We start from the raw sequence: 20,351 nt of genomic DNA on the forward strand, positions 1-20,351 counted from the left end.
AGAGTATTCCCCCTCCCCCGCCTCCTTTTAGGGTCGCACAGGAATGCTGGTGCCAATATTCCTTGAAATAAGAAATTGGTAACTTCTTCCCTGGGTGATTTACACAAATTGGGATCACAGCAGAACGTAGAACACATGCTTTTGCTTGATTTAGAGAGACTTCACAACAGACCAGTCCTTAGGAAGAAACACACATAGGACAGCAGAAAATGCTGGGTTACCTGGACCACATGTTGGTAATCCCTGGAACCTTTCACTTAAACGTGGCCAGCAAGCATTAATTATCTAAACGTCAAGGCACCCTTTGTGAAATATTAGCATCCTTATTCCACAGGCTGAAACAGGAGGGAACAGTGGTGCAGTGATGTGGCTTGCTCAGAGTGCCAGAGGTAGAACCAAGACAAGAACTCACAAATCTTCATCTCCAGCCCCAAGTGCTAACCAACACACACCACCTTCTCACGACCCAGCAGAGGAAATCTCAGCTGTGATGTCCTCCAAGGTGACGTATGGAAGAGCGTGTTAAAAATATAACCCAGCTGGCACAGCCAAAAATTTTGAATGTGGGTGCAAAGAGCAGCTCACAAGAAGTGGGATGAGCCCAATGAGTCGAGGCTTCATTCTGAATCTCCGCAAAATCCCTACCACTCTGAGCACACGGCCAACAAGCAGAGTGAGGACCACACCTGTGACTTAAGAAGACAAAGTTCCCCCTTTCAAACTGTTCTCTTCCCTGCTGGGCTAGCACGTAGAGGAAAACCCCTGCTTCAAGCAATCTGCAGTTAGCGGACTCAGCTCCTATGCATGGACAGCTTTTACCATTTTGACATTCTCTGTAGCATGTCTGAGGCCTGAGCTGCAGACAACCTCTACTGCCAATTGCCTTAGTGTGACTCATTAATGTCACAGTGAGAAAGGCCACCATGTAACTGAGACGAGTGTCAGGAGAGGCGGATGAACAAGCAAAATTAGCGTTTGACTTACAAAGAAGTTAGGTTTTTCCAATGCAGTAAAAGCCATTGTTTTACACAAGGAGTGTGCAAACTGCTAGGGATCAGATTCTGCTACAGTCAAAGCTCTCATGAACCCAAACTTAACCCAAACTCAAGCTGCACACTACTGGCCAAGAAGGGCACATGTTGGAGTAGCCTGTCCATAAGCATGACTGATTGATAGTCTATTGCACCATCAAATCTGCTAACCCAAGCTGAACATGTCTGGCCCTATTTTACATCCAATCTCATATTTAAACACAGAAAACAAGGCACAGCTATTGTGTTGGAAAGTTTATGTCCGGAGCAATATTTTGACTTCTGCATCCCTTAGGTTTGCAAATCCTGAGTGCATCATAGAGGCATTGTTACTCTGTGGCAATACAGCTTCTCTCAGTGGGCAGTCTTGGCAGCAGAGATACACTGCAAACACTACAGCCTCAAGCAAAAGTAGGAAGCTGTTTGTCTCTGGGGAATATGACGCCTCCGAAGAAGCAGCCCTAGGTACAAAAGCATGTTGCAAACCTATCTGAAAATCTTGTGGGGGAGAGAGAGACACACAGAGCTAGGGGAAGAGTTTTTAGAGGGCAAATGAAACCAATGAGAAACAATGCTCTCGCACAGCATGTTTTTCTTCTAATTTTTCAGGAGGCCAGATGGTAGGGCAAATAGAAACCCCACACAAACAAACAAAAAACCACCAGTCACAAATGCCTGAAGCCTTCCCAAACAGAGAGACTAGAGAGAGAACAAGACATTTCAAATAACTCATCTAATTTCATTTCTGTGTCACTAGGTAGAACGTAATAACGTGATGATGCTTATTAACTCTATTTCCATTTCAAAGCACTTCACAAGCACTCTCAGCGCTCAGAGACATGAGATATCCCAATATTACAGCTCTGGAGACAAAGGAAGAAAAGGCAAGGGATTTTACCCAAAGGGTACAAAGGAAACAAGGGTCAGGATAAAACTTGGAATGACCCATTCCAACCTCTGCGCCCAACCACTTAATGTTGCAGGACTGAAATCAATGGCAGTTTTTCCAGTTATTTCAGTGGGAGCTGAACTGATGGCTGAGCTGCTGAATCACATCTCATTTGGCATTGCAAAAACTTCCCCACACACCCTGTGCTGGAGGGGGGCTAGTTGCACAGTGGGACACCTGCACATACTGCACGGCACCTTGCATCGATACACGTGACCCGGGTGTGGGCTCGCACCCATAACACAAGCGGCCAAGCGTGCAACTGCACAAGCCATGTAGCAACTGTGGCAGCTGTGTGGCCGTGTAACTTAGGTCGATGTCATTTTGTAATGTAGAAATGCCTGGTTATTTCATGGCGACTGAAACAATGGAATGTACTGTTATTATTTTACTTAATGGAAAAACCTGGCTGAATGGAAAATGACACACACAATAGCTCATGGTCCTCTGCATTACACAGAAGTAGAGTTCTCAGCATAATTTTGCAAGATCTGACCACAATACCTGCCATTGCCAAGACAAAACACCATCTTGCTGTCCGTGTCTAACTTTGCTGCAACCTACAGAAGGCTCGTGCTCCCAAATACATGCTGGTAGAGACCAGCCCCGCATTTTGTTACCTATAGTGGGCTGTGCCTTTAAGACCTCCCGACACAGCATGACTAGCTCCAGGTGTAGGAAAGCCATGTGCAATCTCCCAGAAGCTGCAGGAAAGGTTTTTTAGTTGAACCATCTAGACTGAGAATCTGTGGGCAGGTCTACACAGCAGCCTTACATTGAAATAAGCTGTTCTGGAAGAGCTATTTCAGAATACCTTATTTTGAAATAAGGCTGCTACATACAAAACTGCATTTCAAAATGGCTCTATCTACACTAGCCCCTGCCTTTTGAAAGGGGATGCTAATGAGACACTTTGGGATATGCTAATGAGGTGCTGTCATAAATATACAGAACCTCATTAGCATAGTGGTGGCCGTGGAGATTCAAAAGTCCTACTTTCGAATTGCATGCTCCCCATGTAGACGGGGGCCTTTCGAAAGGACACCCCAGTCTTCGAAAGCCTCTTATTCCTAAAACCAAATAGGAATAAGGGGCTTTCAAAGACTGGGGGGGTCCTTTCAAAAGGCCCCCGTCTACACGGGGGGCCGCACGATTCCAAAACGGCACTTTTGAATTGCTGTGGCCACCACTATGCTAATGAGGTGCTGCATATTCATGGTAGTGCCTCATTAGCATATCCCAAAGTGTCTCATTAGTATCCCCCTTTCAAAAGGCAGGAGCTAGTGTAGACATAGCCAGTAGCACTTAGCTCTTTCAAAATACATCATCTACACACTTTGGCTACCTCTACACTGGCCCCACCCTTTTGAAAGGGGCATGCAAAGAACAGCCAATTCAAAATGCAAATGATGCACTGATTTGCATATTCAGTACCTCATTTGCATAATAGCAGCCACTCGCCATTCCAGAAGTACTGTTTTCAAAAGCCAAAACAGCCACGCAGACTTTTTTTTCAGGAAGAAGGGAGCTGTCGAATGTGGGGCTTCCTTTCAAAGGAACCCTGTCTACGTGGCTGTTTTGGCTTTGGAAAGAAGCACTTCTGAAACAGCAAGTGGATGTATTTACACAAATGAGGTGTTGAATATGCAAATCAGGATGTTATTTGCATTTTCTATTGGCTCTTTTTGCATGTAACTTTGAAAAGGGAGGGGCCAGCGTGGACGAAGCCATAGAGCCCATTTTGACATAGCACCATTGGATGCACTGTGGCTTACTCTGACAGAGGCTCTATTCTCTGTTTTAACAGCACCTATTTTGAAACAGATATTGTTAAGACAGGGAATAGACCTTATTTCAAAACAAGCCATAGTGCATCCAATCACTATTTTGAAATAGGTGCTATTTCTCATTGAAATGAGGTTTATCAATTTAGAAATAAGCCAACCGCTATTTCAGAATTATTTCAAAATAGCAGTTGCATTGTGTAGACACTTGGATAGTTATTTTCAGATAATGGCTGTTTTTTCAAAATAACGTTGCTGTGTAGACCTACCCTAGGTGACTTGCCATGGAAGCCAAACCAGGACATTCCATGAACAACCAGACTGGGCTCCTTTGATGAAGATCAAAATGTGCGTTTTTTAAATGAAGACCAGGCAGTTCCACCTTCGCCATTTTTTTTTAAATTGCTGCTGACCTTTGGCAAGCGTTCAGGGTCACCTGGGTGCCGTGGGATGACCTTCTGTAGCCTTTGGAAACCGTAGTCAATGGTAGGCTCGTTCAGGGCTGAAACGACAACAAACAACATCACAAGGTGAGACGTGGAACACGAGGAGGCTCAGTCATGCTGGGGGACATGCATTGCAAGATCAGAAAACGATCAGCGCTAAAGCACTGTTTGAGGTTAGTTCTGAGGCTTTGGTTTATAAAAGAAAAAAATGACGTTTCTGCTCAAGCTTCTGTGACAAGGGTGCTGCAAAGTTTCAGGGCTTCGCAAACAGCTTCTTTGTAAGAATAATTACTGTGTCTGAAAGCCTCGATACGTTCATTTGATAAATGCTTTGCACCCCGTGCTTCATTTCCTTCTCTTTTTAAAGTTAGTAGGAAAGTCCCTTTTGATTGGAAGACAAAAGGATAAAGCCTGAGAGACCCATATTCTATTTCATATTCAGTAGCACCTGCATATAAAAAAAAATCCCATCATTTTTCATTGTAAACTTCTGCACCCACAGCACGTATAGGCAAAAATCCCATTGATGTCAATGGTCCAGGATCAGCCCACAAAAGATGAACACCTGAACTGACACCCACAAAGTTTGTTTTGTTTAACATTGCCACTTGTGTTTCTAGGGTTTTATCCACAGTCATCAAGGGGAAGAAAATGGAGGAGTGAAAAAGGGAAGGAAGAGATTAAAATGCTCTTGCAAGGATGACGTTACTAGTACAGAGATTCAGCTCAGCAGTTAGGCACATGCTTATCTTGTGCCTCCATCCATCTCTATTCAACAAAGCATTGCATTAAGTGCTTCACGTGATGTTGTGAATGTTTAGAGCTCTCCAGTCAGTGTGGCCACTAGGGGGCATATGGCAGGTGAGTAAGAGTCTATGAAAATAGGAAATAAAGAGTCTTGCATTCACCTTGCGTTCTGTGGTGGTTCTCTTATCACATCTACATTTAACTTAAAGCATCGGAGACAGTGGACGCTAAATACATGCTTAAAGTTGAGCATGTGCCTAAATGTTTTGCTGGGCTACTACCAGAGTCAGGCACGCTCAAGCCACCTTCCACTATGGTGTCAATATATTTTGGTCTGTCCTGGCCAAGACCTCCTGCCATTTCCATCTCAGAGCTTGCCTGAGCTGTGAATGCCCCTTGCACAGATGTCTGTGGGCACCTCATTATGAGGACTATTCTCCTCTTGTGACTAGATTCACACCATGTAATTTGTATTAACAGGTGCAGGGTCACATTCTGCAAGTAGCACCTTACTCCAACAGCAGCTCAGGGGGGCTACCAAAAAGATAAGGTACATCACGACTCAATCAGGGCATGAGCGGGAAACTCTGGCTGAAGTTATGTGTGTTTTAAAAAAAGGCAGGGGGTCGACAGCCTTGCCAGGCCCTTGAACAAATTGTGGGGAGGAGGTGGCTCTGTGGTCTTGGAAGGGGCAGAGCCTCATACAGAAGTGACAGGTCTGGGCCAGCCAGCCCGCAGAGCCACCTGAGTGTGCTGCCCAGTAGTCCAGAAGCAATTTAAAGGGCCCAGGGTAACTGGCCCCTGAATCACTGGGCCCTGGGGCACCTGTGCCCTTTAAGACCCATCTCCGCATTAGCAGGCCTAACGAAAGGCATTTCAGTAGTCCTTTATTTGACATCATTTGGCAGGTTCTGCTTTGCACTAAGTACTCATATAGTTATAAAAGTTGTATCACTGACTTGATTTTAACCAACCCCTCTGTTCCTTGTCCAGTCTTTTCCCAAAGAGTCCAGATGTTCGATTTCTCTTAATTCTTTTGCTCTTGGCAAGCACATTTCCACAGCGAGTGTTTGTTTTTGCAACCAAAAGGTCAGATTCTCATACCCTGACTCACTTTTCTCTAGCATCATAATAGGATTCATTGGACATATCCCTGAAATAACTCTTGCATCAATGTTCTAACATCAGACCAGCAATCTTTCAAAGACAGGTTCTCCAAGTAGCACTGCCTTCCTTCCACAGCTACAAAAGGCAGGGATAGTGGGCACTTGGCTGGGCAGTAGTACTACTGGAAGGAATCTAGGAGTTATGCTGTACTCACTAACTGAACAAAAGCCAATAATATGATGTCGTAGCTCTACAGGCTAACGTCATTCTAGCAGTCTACCAGTGAGGCCTTGACTGGAGTGCTGTGTCCAACTCTGGGGAACCCTGTCTCAGGCCAGATGTGGCCAAACTGGAGCAAGTCCACAGAACAACAAAAATTATTAAAATTTAGAAAACCTGACCTATGAGGAAAGGTTAAAATAAGTATGTTTTATTCTTGAGAAAAGTAGACCAAGGGGAAACCTGATAATCTTCAGACATGTTAAGGGCTGTTAAAGAGGACTGTGAACAATTACTATGTTCACAGTGGACACAGAGAACAAAAGCTTTAGTAGCAATGGAGATAGTAGGAAAGACGTTCTAACTATATCTAACTGAAAGGCTAGTTAAGCACTGAGCAAGGCATCCCAGGGAGGCTGTAGAATCTCCATTACTGGAGATGTTTAAGAACAGGTTGGGTAGACATCTGTCAGCAACAGTTTAGTTTTACTGCTTCAAAAACAGGGAAGCCAGTCTTGATGCTTTTTCAGGGTCCATCCACCCCTGCATTCTATGATTCCATATTTCATTGTGAACTTTACATCTGCATTGTTTTGTTAGACTGACATCATGCAGAAACAACTAAACATAGTATTTTTTCACCCATGGTACAGAACAGGCAATGTAACAGCCTTCCATTCTTCTGAACATTTTGTCTACATTTTCAAGTCCCCTCTCACATGGTCAGCATTGTGATATACTTGTGCAGAAAAATCTAGATACAACATACTTTTTTTTTTAATACCACTCATTTCATTATCTAGCAGTTTCCTTATTCTGCCCTTCCATGCGGATACATCTAGCTTAAATTGTACCTAATTCTTGTGATAAATTATTTTATCATACCAAGGGAGGTTGTGGAATCTCCATCGCTGGAGATATTTAAGAACAGGTTAGATAGATGTCTATCAGGGATGGTCCAGTACTTGGCCCAGCCATTGGGGCAGGGGGCTGGACTCAATGGCCTCTCGAGGTCCCTTCCAGTCCTAGTATTCTATGATTCTATGACAAACAGCTGAAGTATGAGACATTAAACAGCATCACTACAGTTCTGCCTGAGGTTTCTTTTTTGCAGGTGTGTTAAAGGATTTCAGCTAGGTACTGTCAAGTACATTTCTTCTGCATTTTAACCTAGCTTGCTCCCACTTTTCCCTCCTCCCCATCATCTTTTGTGAAAGGAGACACTGTGCTCTGGGATATTACAAATGAAGGCCACTTTTGAAATCCCCCTCTGACATTCTAGTCATTTTCTCATATCATCCCACACTTCCATCACATTACAAATCCACAGAGTATTTCTGTGGTCCAATCCCACAAGGTGCTAAGTACTTTCTGAGAGATCCTGAGTGCCCTTAACTTCAACCAATCTCAGTTTTTCTTGAGCAGGGATGGAAGAGTGCACTCAGCTATTAAAGAATCAGGTCCTTAACAGCACTTGTCATCAGTCATCATTTTCAGTCTCTCGCTATCTCAATGTTACTGCCTTTGACAAAACAAAATAAAGTTGCATTGCTCATCAAAGGATAGATATCCTCATTTTTTCTTCAAATTTAGACCACTAGACTCATTTCTCTTGTAATGTAGGTCAACTTTCAACTTTTGCCTCCAGCCTCAAAAGGACTGCTTAAACATTTAGCCCCCACCTCAGAGTTATAGACCAAAAAGGCTCTCAAAAATACCAAATAAATGGGTCCTATTCGGACCTCATTTACATCAGTGTAAATCTGAAGTAACTCCATCCCTTACTCCAGTGAGCACAGGAGATCAGATTGCGGCCTAGTAGAAGGTTTTGGACATTGTATTTAATGAGAGCTGGATTGGCCTCTACATTTAAATTCCTGCACACGTAGACTCCATTTTCCAGCGTCCCAATACAAAGCAGAAGAGTGCAGAGGATCAGGATTTTTTTTCCAGACTTTCAGACTGAGGAATGCAGCCAGTATTTGTGTTCTTGACATCCATCCACACATTAAAAAACAAAATTACCACATATTATACTTAAAATGCATTCCCATTACCCTAATTTTTAAAAAGTACTATTGAAAGTACTAATAACTTTAAGAACTGTATTAAATTCAAATAGGTCCCAAGGCTAATGGAAGTAATTTGTATACCAACCCAAACTGAGTGGCCCACTTTTCAAAATACAGGTATGATAATCTTGCGGTTTTAAAAGGACATTTAAATTGAAAGACTGTGAATTCAGTACATAATTATACCAATAGAATCCTTTAACTTGTCAACTTGTAAATCTACAAGGCTATCAATCATTTCTAAAGAGGAAATAAACCTTAAAATTCTTTGACTGACAGTGCTTACTTTTTATGTTTTAAAAAAAAGAGGAGTAAAGTGGCCAGAAATCCATTTACAAAAGTATATTGTTTTATACAGGTGAGTAAAAAGCCAATAATTACACCCCCAAAAGACATATAAATCAAAGTAAGTACTTTACTCTTACTTACATACTTTAAGTCATAGTGAACTTCAGGTAACTTTTTACTAAAATACTTTTCCAAATGTAATACTTATTGAAGTTGTTAACAGAATAGCATTTTCATTTACGCTAATATAATCATTTTTGCAAATATGAGACTTAAGCCATTTGTCTCCCTTCCAAACAACAAACTTTCAACCTGTCTCTTGTGTGAATTAACTAAAATTACCCCCAAGTGTACAAAATCTGTCTCTCTCTGAGTTAAGGCACAATATTTATTATTCTTGCCATTTTATGAATTATTTCTTAAACCCTTGAGGAAGAACTTTCTTTCGAATTAAACTAACAGAGTAAGCCACGGAGCTCTTTATGCAGAAGATCAGAAGCCATAATTCATAAAATATAAGGGGTTTAATAAAAAACACACACAATTTCTGTGGAAACAAAGACATGAATATGCATTATGTTCACGCTTTCACCTGCGACTTGATTTTAAACAAAAAATGCTGCTTAAACTTGGGAAAAATTGTTTCCACCATCACTATAATTTCAGTCACTGATCATTTTAATCAAGATATATAGATGATCTACCCTTTTAACCCACTCCCCGCATTTTATTTAAAACAGACTGTGCAAGGTTTGGAGTCTTTTTTTAATATTTCTTATAATGAATTCCTACTGTGTCAATAAAGCTTTGGTGGTTAATTGAATGACTGTCTGACATATCTGAGAGAGGAATATGTTTCTCTGGCCATGCTGCCAACTTACGGCAGAATGATCGACACTTAATATCAGCAATTAAAAGAACCTGTTCAAATATCATATGGAACTCATAGCTTGGGGTAGTCTAGGAGAACTCTTTACCAAGGAAAACTCATTCAGCTGATGCAGAGAGTAATTGAATTAGACACATTTTAACACGATTATTTGAAGAAAAATAAACACGCATGACATAGAAGCGTTATGGAAAGAGTTCAGCGCACAAAGCAAAACCAGTTAATTTGTTTCCCATGCATTCATTGCTTCATTTATTCCTTTTATTTTTCAGCCATATTTTTTCTGTTATTCTGTTTGATTCAAAACCTATAAAAAACTGGCACTCAGCTATATAAACTGGTTGCATTCTCTGTTTAGAGGTTGCAGCCTGCAGCAAAGCTCCATGAAAGGGCAAAGAACACAGGAAGCAGGTTTAAAACTAATGGGTAGCAGGTTTAAAACTAATAAAAGAAAGTTCTTCTTCACTCAGTGCATAGTTAACCAGTGGAACTCCTTGCCAGAGGACACTGTGAAGGCTAGAACTATGACAGAATATAAGAAAGAACTAGATAAATTCATGGAGGTTAGGTCCATAAAAGGCTATTAGCCAGTGGTAGAAATGGTGTCGCTGGCCTCTGATTGTCAGAGGCCAGAGATGGATGGCAGGAGACAAATCACTCGATCATTGTCTTCGGTCCTCCCCCCTCTGGGGCACCTGGCTCTGGCCACTGTTGGCAGACAGGCTACTGGGCTGGACGGACTTTGGTCTGACCCAGTATGGCTGTTCTTATGAAGCTCAAACAACAAAAGCAATAAAAAAAACCCATAGCAAGCTCTAGGTTATGAGCAATGGAGAAAAAATGGCTGATGCTGCATAGGCACAGAGGGACCTAATCCCAGCAGAATGTCCACGTTTGTTTGTGGAGAGGGAAAGAGAAGTTACGGAAAGACTGCATGTTAGCGCTCCATAGTGCTTCTTTCCACAGCACCACTGAGGGTTTCCGGAGGGAGAGGGCATGAAGGGAGTGGATATGGGCAGCGGTGGGAAAAGCACCCAAAAAGTTACTTGAGTAAAAGTACAGCTGCTTTTGGGGAGTGTACTTCAGCACAAGTCACTGGTGCCCCCCCGCCAAAGCTACTTGAGTAAAAGTACAAACACCCCCCCCAAATTTTGATTGTACTCAAGTATCCAGAAGCAAAAGCAGCTGCACTTTTACTCACATAACTTTTGGGGTACCTTTTCCACTTCTAGACACAAGGCAGACTGGGTAACTGGTGAGAGCACAGCCAGTGGGGTCTATCCAAGGTAAACTCCATCCCCACCCCTATGCTCTGGGGCTATCCAGAAGAAAAAAGATGCCACTGCAGCGTGATGATGCAACAGTAGCTTCAGAGTTGGACTGCTGGAGTTCCAAGGCTGGAAAGATGCTTTAACCTCAGCCTCTGAGTCCTATGCAGAGCCCCTTTCTTTTGGGCTTGCTCCTAGCAGGGGAACAGAGGGACAGGATCGCGTTAGGCCCTGATCCTGCATTGTCAAGAGCCTGCTCTGCAGGGGTGTGCCAGCCTGGTTCTCAGTGCAGCAGCAGGACTTTAGCTGATGACAGAAGTTGCCAAAGGCATGTGCAGAATGTGAAGCATACGTCTAGGCAGAGATTACCTACCCACACATCACGTTATGTGCCTATTCACGCAGCACTCATCCGAAACACTTAAAAATTATATACAGAAAATAGGAACCACAGTCAGGAGCACCAATGACAAATTTCATTTGGCTGAAGAAACCATTTCGTTTGGATGTTTGACCAAGTAGCTAAAGACTTACAGGCGTTTCCTAATAGGTCTAAGACAATGCGCATTTCAGCTGAGCTTCCTTGAGTGCAGGTTACAGGAATCTCTGAGGCAGCTGGGTCTCACACTGCTGAATTAACAGGAGCGTTGTGAGCAAGACACAAGTAGTAATTCTGCTACTCTACTCTGAGATGATTAAGCCTCAGATGGAGTAGTGTGTCCAGTTCTGGACCCCACATTTTAGGAAAGAGGTGGACAATTGGAAAGGGTCCAAAGAAGAGCAACTAAAAGATTAAAACAAACTGAGTTTGTTTCGTTCTGAAAAGAGAAGGCCGAGGGGACACCTGGTAGCAGCTTCCAAGTACCTAAAAGGGTGTTAAAGGGAGGAGGGAGAAAAATATTTCTTCTTAGTCTCTGAAAATTGCACAAGAAACAATGGGTTTAAATTGCAGCAAGAAAGGTTGAGTTTGGACATTGGGAAAAAATTCCTGTCAGGGTGGTTAATTACTGGAATAAATTATCTAAGGTGGTTGTAGAATCTCCATCACTGGAGATAGTTAAGAGCAGGTTAGATAAATTTCTGACAGGGATGATATAGATGGGGCTTGGTCCTGCCATGAGGGCAGGGGGCTGGACTCGATGACCTCCTGACGTCCCTTCCAGTTCTAGTATAGTATGATTCTATGTCTTCAGACAAAAGATTCATGGATTGCAATGGACTTCTTCTCACGTACATTTGTCCTCTCCTCCTGCACTTCAGCCCCCTGCCTCCTTAAGCAGCTCCGGTTCTACTTGATGGGTTCTTATGCCTGCAATCCCAATTGCTCTTCTCTACTTTTGATTTTATTTCCCATAACCTCCCTTTAAGATCTCATCAATTGCTCACAGTCCACACAGAGAGCGATACTAGCCATGATGATATTACACATTCTGATATGGTGTGTTAGCAGCACACCCAAACCAGCCACTTCTGTGCTGCTGGCTTTTTGTACTTGTTCCACAAGGAAAGCCAGAACACATCATCAGACCAAACAAAGTGCATTTTGCAAATTTCCCTGCAAAGAGTTCTCTTTGTTAATTAAGGATAATTCAATGAAAACACATAAGCTTTCCGGCTATTTCTATTGCTGTTGTTAGGAATATGATTTGCTTTCTGTAAAGCTTTCCTTCCATTAACTTTCCCCGGGGTATTTATTCCCGTAGGCAATGGAAAATGGAAGTGGGAGGGGTAGCCACTGCCTGCACGGAAAAATTGGTGTTAGAAGGACCATTCCAGGGCTAACTCAGAATTTCCCTGCTTTTTATGGCTTCATGGCTCTCTTACTTTAATATATTCTTGTGTGTTTAATTTCCTTTTCTTAATGATACTGTGACATGATGTCATTTTTTTTTTACTGGAAACAGAGAGATGGAGATATTAAGAAATGAAATATTTATATTTTATTGCGATTTAATGTCCAAACAAATATCCAATATGTTTGCCAAGCAATAAATAACACTTTGGAGCCCAGTCCAACAAACAGACTAGCACCTGGGTCCCTGGGTGTTCCCTAGCGACTGCTCTTTATTGAACTAACAGCGAAAAAGGCCAGCTTCAGAGCCATGTTACTCAATAGGACACTTCTTCATGGTGGCAATTTTTCTACAGTACCTAGGTGGCTGGCATGCCTTTTGCAACTAGGCTTTTGAAGGTGTTCTCTGCTGATTTTGAGTGTGCAAGGAATACAAGACTTGTCCCTAAATTAATGCTGAAAAAAACATTGAAATTACACAATCTGTCTGTTCAGATTCATATATGGGCTTCCATTCCTGCTGTACTTGATTGCCAGAGATTTTATAATAAAATCCTCAGACCATATTAACTCTGCATGTTAATCTATGACCCAGCTACAAACTGTATGCGGAAAACCTGTTACCACTGGCTCAGGCACCAGTAAGTAGAACATAAAGGCCCACAGAAGTTATGTCACTTAGTTACTGATTCCAGTCAGGAGGATATTGGGTAAACTGATACTTATTTTGCAGCCTCCATCAACAGGGCAGAAGCAGCATTTTCAGATAAATATTTTCCATTTTTCTGGAACGTATTCTGGAAAATCATGAAAGAATGCAATATGACTTCACTGCAAATGACTTTGCTGGAATGCACAGAGCTCAGGGGATTACCACTCTGCTTAAGTGAATATCTATTCAGACAAAGAGGATGCAATTTTTAAAAAGAGATGACTATCAGTTGACATCCAAGTCCATACTTTTAGTCTCTTATTCAAAAGCTCTGAGGGCCCAGCAGCCATTTTTTAAAGTTTGTGGCTGAAATATAGAGAAAGCGAGATGGAAACCGGCCAATTTGTAGGAAGAGCGCCATTTTCACTTCATCAATATACATTGCTCAAGTTTCTAATGAGCTGATTTGAGGAAATGAGGTTTTTTTTTTTAAACTTTTCCGTCTCAGCAAATCCTACTGTCTCTTGTCTACTCTCTTTCCGGATTGTAAGGGGCCTGATTCTGCTATTGTAGCAGAATTGCAGATCAGAAGTAACTTGACTGAACGGCCGGTGTGATGGAGAATGCTGTCTGACTACCAGACTCTGCACCTGGCCTTTACATACACACTGCAGTTAGAGAGGTGAAAGCTTAGCTCGAACTTGGTTCTTATACCTTCATTTGCCATACTCAAGACTGCAGGCTACATGAATAGCACACGTCCCCTGCCTGGAAATTAAAGGATCTTTGCTACAGTACAAGACCACATGCTACCCTCTGTATGCCAGCACCAGGCCTGCCGACAATGGGAGGGTAGGAGGGGGGCAAAGGAGGCAGCTTCCCCAGGGCATTTCAAAGGAGACCAGAACTCCAGCCACCACCATGGCTACTATGGCAGTGGTTGCAGCCAGAGCTCCGGGCCCCCTTGATCCATGTGGCTTTGGGGGTTGGGTGGCCCAGCGCCTCAGCCTGAGAAGCATTAACGACTGACAGCCCTAGCCCCGCCCCCCACCCTTCTTCCTTTGTCTCTGCCTCTTCCAGGGCATGGACCCAGGCCTCCCTCCCACTTTGCCTCAGGGTTCGCAGTGGCTGTCAGCTCCACTGGCCAGCACTCACTTCCACAATCCCTGCCTCTGAGTTGGGAAGAGGAGAACTGGCAGATATGCCCTATGAAAAAAGTGCACCACCCCGAACTGTAATGAGCTCTCTGTGAACCATGTGTTATGTTCTTGGAGGAAGCTGACCTTCCAGGAGGCTTAGTTATGAGGTTGGATTAAAGATCTAAATTAAGATTAAATCCCCTGAGAAAATTAAGGCTTCCAGGCATCCTTACATCTTTATTTTTGAACATAATCTTGGATTTGGGAATGCGAATAATTAAAAGGTTACTTGCTCAGACGGATCATTTTAATTGTCTCATGGATGATACAGTATTGAAGCGATTATAACTAAAGCAGTTTTGTCTTCCAACATTTGGGGAAAAATCTGCAATTCTACACCTCTCGGTAGCCTCAGATTTTAAAAGCCGTGATATTACTTACTTCTATAATTGTTCCAATTTCCTTCCAAAGAATTTCAACGATAACTGTTATCAAGGGGGAAAAAAATCATACCAGCCTGTCTGATAAACATGTTTCCCTGCCCTCACACCCCAGTGAGCACTGTGACACTATACTTTTATCATCTAGTGTGTGCTCAGAATGAGCTTAGAACAGCAATTGCCAGGAATAGGCAGGCGATAAACCGCATTGATTTAACACATCTTGTTTTCAATCATGCTCGGATTTTCTGAGCACGCATTTTTCCTGTACTCTGGCTTGTAGCTTTTATCTGACGAGCTGATCCCTTTTCACTGCAAAATGAAAAGGTCGCACAATAAGACACGGTTTACTGGAACTTGAACACGCACTGGGAAAGTATTTTAGATAAATACTGTCAGACATAGTGGAGCTGAATTTCAACAGCACAATTGCTAAACAACAATACTTATTACTCTCCCAGAACAAGCCTACAAGCAACTTATGGCTCACAGCAGGAGAGATCACACAGTTAGGCTCGACAGCTAAGAAAACCTTCGCAAAGCCTGTTTAAGGATGGCATGCTCCTTTTAACTTAACTACCGACTAGCCCTATCTCAGGGCAGAAGTAAGTATGTTTTAGCTATTCTCCTAGACTTTGTGAAATTGATAATAAACCCTATCCACGGCTATTAAACTAATTTTCACTAAAAGAACAGATGTCTGCATGGCTGACAATTTAATCAAACGGTGGTGGGCAGTGAGAAAAATGTAAAAACAAAAGAAAGAAAATAATGTAATTGAAACTAATTAATTAACCAGTGCAGGCAACCAACACAGGGGGGAGGGATAGCTCAATGGTTCGAGCATTGGCCTGCTAAACCCAGAGTTGTGAGCTCAGTCGTTGAGGAGGCCATTTAGGGATTGGGGCAAATACATGTCAGGGATGGTGCTTGCCCTGCTAAGAGGGCAGGGGACTGGACTAGATGACCTCCCAAGGTCCCTTCCAGTTCTAGGAGATGTGTATCTCTAATTACTTTTATTTTTATACATATATATATATATATATATATATATATATATATACACACACACATAACCCAGGGTTGGCAAATACATGTGGATGGAGTAACACTACTCCAAATAACTACTAAATCAGTCTAATAAACAATATGCAGAATATGGAGCAATTATTATTTTCATTGATTTTTTTCTTTCTTTCTCCTCCTCCCCCCCCACTCCCAGAAAAAATGCAATAATCTTAAAAGATACCAGATTGACACAGTCACAGTGTCACAATCTTTAATATAATAATCTTCTCTACACCCCTTGAAAGTAAGGCAGTGTTATTACCCCCTTTTAGATGTGGAGAACTGAGCCCCAGACAGACCACAGCCCATATGTTTAAGGTATTTCCAATGTTGGTGCACCCAGCATTGCAAAGCCTCATCAACACTGACGGCTGAGTACAATTTTCAAAAGTGACTTTGGTGCATAACCTGCTTAGACATTTTGGAAAATCCACCCTTTGGAGCCTCAGATTGCCCTGCAGAAGAGCTCTTGCCAGCTTGAAAGCTGGTCTCTGTCCCCAGCAGAAGTTGGTGCCGAAAAAGATATCACCTCCCCTGCCTTGTGTCTTTAATATTGAGGGGCCTTGCAGTGCTGAATGCAGCAACATCAAAACACCTTTGGAAGTATCAGCTTAAGTGACTTGCCCAAAATCAAAGAGGAAAGTTGGAGGCAGAGCAGTGAACTGAACGTCTTGCCCCAGATCTGCCCTAAACACTGCTCTCTCTGCCCACTCTACCTATAGCACTTCTGCAGGCATAAAGCCGTCAGTAATGATTTTTTTTTTTAATGCAGATCCTGGTGTACTAAGAACTGATCCAAAGCCAACAGTTCATGCTACATACACCACTGAACAGCTGTCGGATAAAAATGACTTTCTGCCATTACCACTTTGGCCTATTTTCAACAGCATGACATCGTCCAGAGTCTCCGGATTCTACTCTCACACCCCTTTTTAATTAATGCTCTCAACCTCAGGGGGCCACATACCACATTCTGCACTCCTAATGTCCCCTATGCAGCACCTGCCATAAAAGTGCAGGGCTGTACTTCATTCGTAGCAGACACAGAGTGTTTGGGAGGGCTGGAGAGCAAGGGACCATTCACCTTTAGTCTGAAAGAGAATCTGTGGTTCTTGATTATTTCAGTGGTGTGAAAACTGGGGTTTGTTTGTTTGTTGGTTGGTTTACACTGGCATAGCTCTCAACCTGCCTCCGGTCCAAAGGGGGACAAAGAGCCAAACAGGAGTATCCAAAGCAAAGATTCACCCAGGAATTATAAAACCCTGACAGATTCTTTTGTAAATCACTGGCATCTCCAGTTCACAGTTCTTCATCTGTGAGGTCAATAATTGTCAAAAATAGAAGTAAGGGGACAGCACATATCTTGGGAAGGTAATACTGGGAACAAAACAAGGCCTGAAAAGGAGAGAGGGAGAGAGAGAGAGAGAGAGAATACGACAATTAGATGCACCAACTTTGAAACTAATTTATAGGTGCCCAAATGAGACTTCTCAGTAGATATTTTGTTTTGCCCAAGCAAGTTTATTTCCTGGAATTTTTCAGTGTCCAGATTCCCCATACTCTGTTACTGTGTGAAATTAGCTACTATTTTCCAGACAGGTCTATTGTGATTTCAAATGCCCTTTTTAGATTCAATTATAAGAAAAAAAACATCTGGGATAAGTACCAAATATGTGAACATGGAGAATAACCCTGAGCATCTATGCTACTTACTATATGCTCGTATGCTGAGAGAGTGAACACGTAGCGGAGATGGATGAAGAAACGAATGCAAAACCCTGCTATACAGCTCTTAATGAGAGGGGTAGTTATTGCACTAAACTGAAATGGAAGTCCTAATACACTTCTTCCATTGGTTGGGTGCTACCACTAGGGACTGTCCCTTTAATGAGCTTGTGTGGCTGCCATCAAATTATAGCATTCTCCAGTAAGACCCTGGAGAGCTTCACAACACACAGTGCAATTTTTAGCTGCAGCAGCCGCCACTGCCACCTGACATTGCCCATTAGCAGAATCCATACACAACAGCAGCCAGCATGGGTTGGGGGGAGGAGTGGGGGAAGCAGGTTCAGCTTCTAACAGCAAAATCCATTTTACGTTATCAGTTTGTTGACAACACAAGAAGGGCAGAACAAATGCACCTTTCCCATACCAAGTGCTTTGGAGATAAGGGTGTTCTTTTATTCTAAACTGAGCACGACGTCAGACTGCCCTATTACCCTGGTCCAAAATGTTGGCTTGTCTTAAGCTGAGTGCCTCATTGAGCAAAGACACTTGAACATCTTCATGATTTTGATGACCCTTGGAAGTCAAGCCAACATCATGAGGAGTTTCATCAGTCAACATAAGCAGTATGTCTAGAACAGTGTCCAGTTTTGCTCACCCCGCCATAACAAGGGTGCAAACTGCACAGGTCCAGAGAAAGAGAAGGGTGGGAATATGGTGGAAATTAAAGTCCGTAGAGAAAGTATGGGGATGAGGGTCCAGCAGAGGGCAACAAAAATGAGGAGGGTCTAGAGCACATGACCTATGAGGATAGGCTGAGAGATTTGGGCTTATTTAGTTGCAGAAGAGAAGAGTGAGGGTGATTTCCTAGCAGCCTTCAACTTCCTGAAAGGAGGGGCTCTAAAGAGGATAAAAAGAGGCTGTTCACAGTAGTGACTGATGGAAGAACATGGAGCAATGGTCTGAAGTTACAAGAGGGAGGTGTAGGTTGGATATTAGGAAAAAAACTTTCATCAGGAGGGTGGTGAAGCACTGGGATACATTACCAAGGAGGTGGTGGAAATTCCATCCCTAGAGGTTTTTCAGTCCCGGCTAAACAAAGTCCTGGCTGGGATGATTTAGTTGAGGTTGATCCTGATTTGGGCAGGGGGCTGGATCTGATGACCTCCTGAGGTCCCTTCCAGCCCTAGAATTCTATGATTCTATGACATACTGCAAAAAACAAATAATTTGTTGTGGAAAGGAGTGGTATTAGAGAAAAATGTGAATGAGAAATATATCATTGAGGAGAATATGGTGAAAACTAAGCTGTGCCTCATTACAATAATGAAAAAACTCAGGATTAAATTAACAGCTGGAGATTGCAGAATAAAGAAATGTTGCTTCACACCGTTGTATAATAATAATGTATAATCTGCTGCTGCAGGATATTATCAACTCAAATACTGTGGCTGGATCTGAGAAAGACTTGGATAGACCTTGTGATCATTAATATTCGTAATAATGCAAGCTAAGGTCACCTGTGTGTTCTCAAATCTCTTGTATCAGGGCATAATGGGTCTCTGTGGAGGTCAGGAAGAACCTCCCCTTCATGGGTAGCACCACAGAATTGGCACAAAACATTACAGACCACTTGTCAAAGGCAGGAAACTGGCTTCAATGGACCAGTCGTCTGATCAGATATGGCAAATCAAATTTTCCTATAGAATAGATGGGAGCAGTTTTCTTTTAAGTGGTTTGAAAATACAGGGGAGATGGATTATATCTGTTAAAAGCTGCCAAAATCACTTTTAAGAAAACCAAAATTCTCTGGGGATTGCTTTAAATCCACATAATGTTCCTGAGTGCTAACGTTTGGGGTGCTACCTTTAAATTATCAGGGTGTGTGTGTGTGTGTGTGTGTGTGTGTGTGTGTGTGTGTAAAAACACATTGCTAGCTCTACATCAGTTATACATCTGAGGACAATAAGGAATCGAGTTATTCACTTACTAAAAAAAACAAAACAATCACTGATGTTCCTGGGTTTCGTGTAAGTAGATTTTCAGATGACACAATAAGTAGAAAAGATGTGTTTCTGCTTAAAAAAAATTAGGACACATCTCTTCAATTAGTTCCATCATAGGAAACAAACCCAAAGAACTGGGATGAAACACAGTCTGAATTTCAGAAGAGTCCACTGATTCAGTGACAGAATTTCTGTCCGATACAGATAGAAGTTAAAATCTCTGGGCCAGATCTTCAGATGGCATCAATCAACTCAGCCTTATTAACTTTTTTTGAAATATGCCAATTTATACCAGCTGATGAGATGGGCTTTATGGAGCCTGGAAGGAAAACGCAAAAGAGGAAGACCTCTGAAACATGGAGAAGATCTACTGAGCTTGAAGGACAACAACTGGGTACTCCTCGGTTCAGCTAAAAGTTTTGTCCCAAGACAGAGTGAAGCAGGGGAGACTTGTAGAAAGAAAAACCTAAAAGGTAAAAACCAGATCCATCTATTTTCCCACCAATATCCTTGGTTTACAAAAGACAATCCCGAGACAAAACCCACAGCAGTGTTTTTTAACCACAGGAAAGTCTGAAATATTATTTAAAAATAGGCAAGTAGAACCAGCGGGAAGCTAGGCATGGCAGGTTGAGAAAGCGACTTTCACCTTTGTCCGTGCAGCCATTGTAATTTGTGGCTCGTGGCTCCATTCTCCATTGTTTACCACCCACACAAGAATTCGTATAT

General features: G+C 42.4%; 1 protein-coding gene across 8 annotated transcripts in view; it reads right to left on the reverse strand.

Annotated features, from left to right (window-relative positions):
• The window catches only part of EBF1 (EBF transcription factor 1), a 354,735-nt gene that overhangs the window by 38,546 nt on the left and 295,838 nt on the right, over positions 1 to 20,351 (reverse strand). For all 8 annotated transcript variants that reach the window (XM_075010158.1, XM_075010157.1, XM_075010156.1 and 5 more), the window contains exon 11: positions 4,178 to 4,266. In XM_075010158.1, coding sequence (XP_074866259.1) covers positions 4,178 to 4,266 — 89 coding nt within the window. The remainder of the gene's footprint in view (positions 1 to 4,177; positions 4,267 to 20,351) is intronic.

Source organism: Carettochelys insculpta, chromosome 15 (assembly GCF_033958435.1).
Source record: "Carettochelys insculpta isolate YL-2023 chromosome 15, ASM3395843v1, whole genome shotgun sequence".
Taxonomy (NCBI): domain Eukaryota; kingdom Metazoa; phylum Chordata; order Testudines; family Carettochelyidae; genus Carettochelys; species Carettochelys insculpta.